The sequence below is a fragment of the Formica exsecta genome, unplaced genomic scaffold (assembly GCF_003651465.1).
Source record: "Formica exsecta isolate Colony F162 unplaced genomic scaffold, ASM365146v1 scaffold138, whole genome shotgun sequence".
NCBI lineage: Eukaryota > Metazoa > Arthropoda > Insecta > Hymenoptera > Formicidae > Formica > Formica exsecta.
In genome coordinates, this window is record NW_021848711.1 from 1,265,131 (window position 1) to 1,274,572 (window position 9,442).

The 9,442-nt window shown below is 40.9% G+C and overlaps 1 protein-coding gene across 1 annotated transcript in view; it reads right to left on the bottom strand.

The window, feature by feature from the left end:
• The window catches only part of LOC115245971, a 38,898-nt gene that overhangs the window by 15,303 nt on the left and 14,153 nt on the right, over positions 1-9,442 (bottom strand). The window contains exon 5 of the mRNA XM_029824508.1: positions 11-85. Within this exon, the coding sequence (XP_029680368.1) occupies positions 11-85 (75 nt within the window). The remainder of the gene's footprint in view (positions 1-10; positions 86-9,442) is intronic.

Sequence of the window (9,442 nt, forward strand, 5' to 3'; positions counted from 1 at the left end):
TTTCCCTTACTTTTGCTCGATTTCTTGCTGGTCTCCTCCGTGTACTCTGCAATCTCGCTCACGTGGTCCGCTTCGTCATCTCGCGCTATAACAAATGTATGTGCTTTTATTTATTATACACGGTGTCCACTATATCAATCTTTAAGCATGTGATTGTACGTGAAAGAGAATATATATGCAAGTCTTTTTACTTTGGCCAAGTTTATGATTATGGGAGAAATCAGTCTGTCACTGTGTTAAAATGGCGACGATAACTTATCAGAACCTGCGCCTTACATGAGTAAAGGAAAGAAAGAGATAAAAAAAATGTACAATAATTCGTACATATTATATTTAGATAGGCGATTGTACACGCTTATAAACGTGTTTTTTGCGATTATATAGTCGACAAGGAACTACGGGTGACATTTCAATTGAGAAAAGTTAAGCGGGCAGCGTGAGGGGGGAGTCCCACGAAACAAGAGACGTGCACAAAGAGGCCACTGATAATGAATCGAGGTAACAGTTCGCCGTCGGTCGACACAGCTGCACCGTTGACTCCAGTTGACCCGCGCTTATTAAACGTCAGATACACCATCGAGCAGCGCGCGCGCAAAGTCACTATAAAATATCTTTTTCAAGTATGATATACATATGCGCTCGCAAAATTCCTTTTCCGAGATTTCGAGGTTTTTCATTCCCCAAAAACGGGGTACTTTTTCAATTTCGCAGATAGTAATCTTATAATTGTTGATCTTGTCGTAGAATCACTCGAGATGTATAATTCGCGTGCGCACTTTACATCCGGATGATCGCGGTCGCGAAAAAAGACTTTGATCGAAGAGAAATGAAGGAAAAAATAATTTATTAAACAAATTTTTTAAAGAATTTTTTTAACAAATTCAGAGATAAACAGAAAAGGAAAAGAAAAAAATAGAGAGAGAAAAAGCGAAAGAGAAAGAGAGAGGACTGTGCAAGGTTCAGCGAGCCTAAGAAAGGCAAATGCACGGAAACTGAGAGGAAAGGAGAGGAAAGGAGAGGAAAGGAGGGAAGCAGAAGAAAGAAGGAGCGAGAGAGCTCCAGAGCTGCAACAAGGAGTCGAAAGAGAGAAAAGGGAGCAACGAGAAATAAGAAGAGTAGTTCTCCTCTTCGGTCCGAGCGGTTGGGAGCGGGTGGCCTTGAGCAGGTCATCACCTCCGGCTGCGGTGGTGATGCTGCCTGCGCTGGACCGTCTTAACTTCTTCTTCTTCTTCTTCTTCTTCTTCTTCTTCTTGAACCGTCCTCCTCTCCTCCATGCCATCTTCCATCTCCGTCTCCTCTATTCGCTAACCGCTTCCTACACCCCACGTTCATCTCTCGCTCCATCCTCGCTCTTTCTCTCGCATCCCGTCCGGCTCGACGGAGTTACTTTGTCACTCCCTCTCTCTCTCTTTCTTGTCCGTTCTCTCGTTCTCTAAAATAATTTATTAAACAAATTTTTTAAAGAATTTTTTTAACAAATTCAGAGATAAACAGAAAAGGAAAAGAAAAAAATAGAGAGAGAAAAAGCGAAAGAGAAAGAGAGAGGACTGTGCAAGGTTCAGCGAGCCTAAGAAAGGCAAATGCACGGAAACTGAGAGGAAAGGAGAGGAAAGGAGAGAAGCAGAAGAAAGAAGGAGCAAGAGAGCTCCAGAGCTGCAACAAGGAGTCGAAAGAGAGAAAAGGGAGCAACGAGAAATAAGAAGAGTAGTTCTCCTCTTCGGTCCGAGAGGTTGGGAGCGGGTGGCCTTGAGCAGGTCATCACCTCCGGCTGCGGTGGTGATGCTGCCTGCGCTGGACCGTCTTAACTTCTTCTTCTTCTTCTTCTTCTTCTTCTTCTTCTTGAACCGTCCTCCTCTCCTCCATGCCATCTTCCATCTCCGTCTCCTCTATTCGCTAACCGCTTCCTACACCCCACGTTCATCTCTCGCTCCATCCTCGCTCTTTCTCTCGCATCCCGTCCGGCTCGACGGAGTTACTTTGTCACTCCCTCTCTCTCTCTTTCTTGTCCGTTCTCTCGTTCTCTCTCTTCTCTCTTTCCCGCTTTAGACGCTCTTTACACTTTCCTAAAGGCCTTCGCTCTCTCGGCCGCAGAAACAATCTGTTCGTGCTAACTCCGCTTCGACCGAGCGGACTCTCGACACCGGAGGATGCGCCAACATCGCGGTAGTCGGGGAAGCCCGACGTAGGACGAAAAAGTCTTTATCTTTTTCTGACTTCGAGAGATGCACGAGACAATATATACAATAGACAAAACCTCCTTCAAAGAAGGTATAATTAAGAAATGTCATTAGCGGGAGACTAGATCTTTTCTCTTTGAGCGCTATTTCCAAGTATATGCATCGTTCGCGGTTCTGTTTGAATCTATTAAAGAAGAGAATCAGTATCGTGATATCGTTGCTTTCATTATCGCACACGCGGCCGCACAAAAACCGTAAACGATCGGAGGACCCGTTGGCAGCTGGTTTCGTGATTCCGTGTTTCCGCGCCGGGGAAGAAATATCACGCAAATTGCATTTGACAAACTGGATCGGTTGGGATACATAGTTACCGCCTTCTCGCGAGCGTAATGATCAGCGCGTGGCTACGCGACGCACGTAAGGAACCGGACGTTGCACGTGCTGTCAAACGATCGCGCAACATATATAGACTGAGAAAAGATACTTTTCAGATTCCAGATCTCGCGTATAAAGTTGTAACGTCCGAGATGGATTTTACGAAAACGGTTTAACGAACGTGCTTCCCGTCTAGCTCGGTGATCGAGAAGCGCTCTCTCTCCCTCTCTTTCTCTCTCTCTATGAGAGTGTGTTATTTTCTTCGTAGGTGCAACATTCCGACACTCGCTTCTCACGCTCGTCGAAAGTGCAGTCGGCGCGCCGAGCCGTGCGCCGCAAATTGCCGGGCGTGACGAGGATTTCGTGTCGTTTCCGAGGGAAAGGATCACGCAAATTGGATTTGACATAGCGGTTGATCGGTGGTAGACCCACCCTTTCCAGGATGTAATGATTGGCGCGTGGCTGTGCGGCCACGCACATGACGTGAACGCGAATATAGCGGATTTAGCACGTACGCGAACGTTTCGCTCGTACAGATTCCATTTTCAATCTCTCTGTCGCTTATTATTGCAGGGGTAATCACGAATGTCTCAATCATCGATTTGTCGCGTGTACAGCATTGCTTAAAATGATTTCATTAAATAAATGCGGACGAGTATATCTTTTTTACTTTATACTTTCGCTATCTAAGATATAAAGCTTGTTCTGATAAGATGGTAAACGATAAATTTCCCACGATCATAGTCATAGTCAGCGATCAGGAATTTTGTTTCTATCAAACAAGCGGAAAAAATAATCGATGTCTATGTCGTAAATCGTATACGAAAGGGGACGGCAGACGAGAGTCCCTGATAATATTAGCCTTTCGGTGCTGCCGCACGAAACAATGAACACGGAGGACCCGGATCGGTGCGCGGGCTTAAGTGAATGAGGAAGATAAACATAATAATTACGGCAAATTGAGGCCTGCCACTGAAAACGGCATTGTGGCGAACGGAGAGGAGAGGCGAGAGAAAGAAACGGGCCGGCCGCGACGTCGTGTATCGGTGAAATAAAGTATCGCGCGTTTAACGTACTTGGCGTGCCGATGATAGCGTGGGTGAGATTATCGGGAAACGCGTTTGCGAACCTGTAACCAGCCGTGGTACGGACCGCGAGTTCCGCGAAGAAACGTTGTAAATTTAACGAACATTATCCGGGTGACATATTCCATTATCGGAGAGAATTATCCCTTTCAGTGAGTTAATTTTTTTCAAGAAAATTCTCTTCCTTAAATTATCGATCCGAGAGCTGTGTCTTTCAGCTCTCTTGCGCAACGCGCTTCTCTCGGCGCGGTTTTAGCTCGCGATACGGAATCGCAATAAGAGCAACCAGACGAAATCGCTTTAACATATGCTCGGCCGGAAGTACGGTACTACTCGCTGCGTGGGTCGGTATTCTCAGACGATACTATAAATTGCTCTAATCTCGCGAGCGGTAATAGGCGTATCCACTCTCGCGTCCGCGAGATGTGTTGGTGAGGTGAGAGAAGACGCCTTATGCATATGGCAAAAGGACGTGTGCTATGCCAACGCTTATCAGCGCTTTTAAATAACGTTTTCTCGCCAACGAGACGTCGAGTTTTATATCGTGATTTTTCACAGGCCTGAGCAATCGGGGAGATTTCCTTTAACACTTGACCGATTAATTTTTAGAAAAAAATGTGCTTTTTACCAGAGTTCAAATAAAAAAAAAAAAAAAATAATATTATAATAAGGAAATTTTTCATTCTTAATACCCTAAAAAAAAAAAAAGGTATTAGATGATATATTTCTCACACACGTGTTTTTTTTTATTGCAATTATTTTTTCAAGAGAATATTACAAATTGGAAAACATTCACCAAGTATTTCCATATTACATGAATTTATTTGGGGGGAGATACCTTAGCCTTAGAGCGATATTCTATTTCTGGCATCGCCTCTCACTCCGTCCTAGAGGCGATATAATGGATATACGATCGAAGGGATGCATCGATTTCGATTAAGTAACGACCTCGACCTAGTGAATTACGCGTTGCACGCATTTGGGAATTTAGCCCCGCGGCTGCGTGATCCAACCTCTCACGCTTGTGCACCGAGCAGTGGAATTCGCTCTCGGCCGATCGCTCTCGCGTCGAGGGCCGGTTTTCGCGTCCGCGATGCCGCAGGCTATCCGCCCTTTTTAGACCCGAAAAAAAAATGATCTCGAGTAAAAATAACCGGCGAAATTTATCGAGATAAAAAAAGATTACGTTCCATTATTCGAGATCGAGATGTGCGTCTTATCTCTGATAGTATGCACATTTTGGAAAGAGACAAAGTTACAATACAAAGCGTATTATTTAAATTATACATCTTCCTCTCGTTCTAGCGTATATTTATCCTTTTTTACCCAAGTACAGAAACCGTAAATGATGTATTTCTACGAGAGGAACAGACGTGCGCGCAGGACCTCTCTTATGCGCGGTGATCTTCCGCCATCGCGAATACCTCTACACGTGTATCTCGATACACGCGATGTACAAGGCACGCTGTTAGTGTAATAATAAACTCTGTTGAACGCCACGCGGCGTGGTATTCCTAACAGAATGTATCTTGCGAGTCACAGTGACTGACTACTTGGCGCCTCTTCTCGTGTGCACGATTGTCGACCGTATGCACGTTTAATAGCGTACACGTTCGTGTACGCTGACACTAGAGACGGGGACGATGAATGAGCTAATTGTGCTTTCTGCGATGAGCCGGGTCTCCTTTATCTCTTTTCCGCCGCGCGAATGACGTATGTAAACGCGCACTTGCCGCTCGAGAACGCGATATCGAAAAAAAGACGTTTGCCTTAAGTAATCGATATAATCGACGTTCTTGAGAAATATTGAGAGTTATTCAAAATTAGCACTCTGTAAATGTATCTCAATAAATGTATTATTTTCATTTAAAAAAAATGTAGATACTATGGAATCTCTATCTATCGACTTTTTTCGAACAATCTGCAGATTTTCTGAGGAATCCGAGATGGAAACCGTTCCATTTTTGAAAGAATTTTATGGACTATTAGGCACGTTCCGCGGATTTATTTGAGAACGACTGAGTCTAAACGTGATCTCTCAAAGAAAAAAAATGAACGAATGGCATCGACAAATACTTTCAGGCAGGTGTAGTCCATCCGCGACGCCAACAGCTGCCTCTCACGGGGCCCTTAGAGCGCGCTTTACCCTTGAGGTTCAGAAAATATCACGGCGTATGCATAACAGCTGTTGCATTTTTCTGTGGGTGGCAACGAGCGAAAGTGAGTGGAAGGAGACCCGCGACGCCGGATATAAACTTCGTTCTATTTCATCTCCAATTAGATACAGCTGCGTACAAATATACCACGATGTTTATAAAGTTACCAAATAAAAACCAGCATTCGTTTTTATGTAACAATATTCAAACGTTCGAAGCAATTATCAAGACAATTATATTAAGGGAAAGCAGTTTGCGTAAAGATTTTTTTTTAGATTCTTTGAATCGCGAAACGCATTATCCGGGAGAGGATCTTTTTTACAATAAAAGATTGTAAATTAACGTCCTGCATTAAATAATTCTTTAAACTTGCTATGATCGATGGCATGTATCATTATCAAAATAAATTTATACATTTACATTACGTTATGAAAGATAAAGTTTTACAAAACTTTACACAATTGAATCTTGGAAAGATGTTTCACAATCTGAATATGCTTATTTTGTACGTGTTTGATCGATGTGCATTCTTCTATCAGAGATCATAACATATTCAGTACAATAACAGTTTTTGTTTTCTTCAAATGGCGGCCATGTTATTACACGCCATTAATCCGAAGAAGCGATTGCGTTTTAATCACGAAATCAACTGCCATTTGATTGCACCAAACCGCGATTTAAAATTCGGTTTTGAAATCAGCATGGAAACGACATATTTAGCCCATTTAAGAGAGTCTAATTTACCGCCGAGATTAACTGCAGTCGTGCTTTATTGAATTTTTTCAGCAAAGACCAATTGTTATCTCACTGTACTAACAAGTATAGATGTTTGGAGTCGAGGTGCTTCGTGAATCGACTCGGTTCGATTAGCGCCATAAAATTGACCTTCCTTCGGTATTAGAGCGATTCCCTTGTGTACACCACAACAGGAGATACGCTTATTGTTAGCGAAACTTTTTCGCGTCCTTTATATTTCATGTAGCCAACTAAATTGTTTGTAGAATAGAACGTATTGCAAGGTAGTTTAGTAAATTTGCAATAATATTGTATTTTCTGCAAGTACACCCCATACTCAACTTTCCATTTAGCCATTTGACACATTTTCACTATTAAAAATAAAATATAAAATATTTTCTAAAATTATGTCTTAATGCCTAAGTATAATACAGTTAAATATATGTGTCCCATGTGACGTTTATATAGCGATCTATTTCTTAAATATTTTTTTTCTCATTGAATGTAAAATATATAGAAAATAAATATATACATATAAAGAAGAAAAAAACGGTACAATACAAAATGACTGCATATTTCTATAGAATAATTATCATGATTTTATCACAGATTCTTTTCATTTTATGGAAATAAATTCTTTTCATTTTATGGAAATTATATTACAGTTTTGCATGTTGTTTTTATATATTTAATTTTTGCTTTGTTCTGTAAAGCATATATATATATATATATACATTTAAAAAATTATATTTTGATAATAATGATTTTTGCATTTTTATAAATATCATAAAGTACACTAATAATTTTGCTGATTCATACACATAAGTAAAACTGTTAGTCTCGGTAAAATATGGAACGCATGCGATTTACGCATGAATGTAAAGTCATTAAAATTCGATCCGGCACAAAACGTATTTACGGCAAGTTATAAATCGAGATTAACAAGTATTCGTAAATATCTTACCGTTCCGGAGATACAAATATTTTCCTCTCGCGATAATCAAGTCTCTACGAGACTTGCGCTATAATTCTTGAGCCTCGCGGACAGTTTATCCCCAGTTTCGCGATTTCCGCACTCTTAACAATCTCCTTAACGGTAGCACGTGTTCGCGCTTGAAAACGATGCACTCGGTAAACGGTTACTTTTAGGCGAACCATGAAAAGATGGATCTACGCTATACCGAGCACGAAGAATATGCTTTCGATTCGTGAAAATACGAAATTTTCGTTATACACTTCTCACAACGTTTCAAACAATCCAAGTGATACGTGTTTTGGTACCACAACGTCGATCGAAAATTCGTTTATCCGAAACCTTTTTATATCGCGATAGAAAATCGCGAAGGAATGGATGCACGAATCGATGTGGAAGTAGTCGTTTATTTCGAGATTTGTGAAGGGCACTCGATCCGAACGTAGGCGAACCGTATCTATGCACGGAGAGCGCACGCGAAGAGTTGACAGAACGCTTTGACTTGAGAGTCGACGAGAGACTGGCGAACGCCTTCTTCTGCCTCTGCTCGAGACGTCGCGCCGGGCCGGGCATCCCTTTCCACCGAGCGAGACGACGCTTCCTTACCGGTCTCTCTCGAGGGGAGACCGGTGCCTTTACTCCCGATAGGTTACCTTCGAGATAACTCGCGATAGCATCGTAAAATGCGCGCACGCGTGTGTAAATTGATGCGATAAATTCGCCAAGATTACGAAAACCTCGATATTTGAAAGCCTTTAATTCAGTGCTCGGATTTACTTGCACATTTCGGCCCGATTCCGTGGCTCACGCCTATTTTGATACAGCAGCTGGCATATCGGATAGCACGCTGACTGTCCGTTGTACTGGTTCACATACGCTATCATCTTTTCTTCGAAATTTCATCTTACGGGCGAGTCGCGACGCTTTCATACTAAAGTCCGTTAAATGCCACCATACGATTCGTTGTACGTAACGATTCGCTGAAAATATCTCGTGCTTCTCGGATTTTTATATCGTTAACTGACTATTTATTAATGGTTTTATATTTATATATGTCTTAAATAACACATGAAACAATAATGTTGCTACAAAAATTATTATTGTATTTACAAATATCAATTTAATTTCGTAAAATGTAATTTTATTTTGCAATATAATTTAATAATATTTGAAAATGCAGCTCTTTCCTCTGTCACGTGAAATTTATTAAACTATTGGAGATTATTTATATTTAAAAAAAGCATAAATATATTAATAATTTTGCAATTTTAAAGTCAGTTTTCTCTCTCCGGAATCCTGCACGAAAACATTTTTTTATTCTACACATTTCGACATGACAAATTACTTATCTCCTTTTCGGTTGTGCTGTTTCTCGAGATCTATCCTATATTGCATAACAATGTAGCGATTAGCGACAATCTGTCTATTGGATTTCTAACATGGATCAGAGCCATATCGAATCGATTTAAGATACACGCTTGCCGCATATGATTTCCGCCGAACAAAAGAACGATTTTTCATTGTTGCGAGATACATTTCGAAACCGAAAAGATCGAATTTGATAAATCGTTTCGCGATCCACAGGGAGTCGCGCAATACGTACACACAATACGAGCCAAATTGTTGAAAGATAGATTTCGATATTATGTCTTTATATCGAGATTCCTGCATTCAACTAGCCGAGTGTGTATGTGTGAATTTGATAAAGATCCACAGGGAGTCGCGCAATACGTACACACAATACGAGCCAAATTGTTGAAAGATAGATTTCGATATTATGTCTTTATTGTCTTTATAATTTCATAAATAAAAACCTTACAAGTGCGGAGTATGAGGAAGAAAAAGCTAAAAATAATTTTTCTTATGAAATCGTAGGTAATTTAACGTATTTAACGTAAATGTATATGTATGTATCGATTCTATTCTATAAAATATAATTTT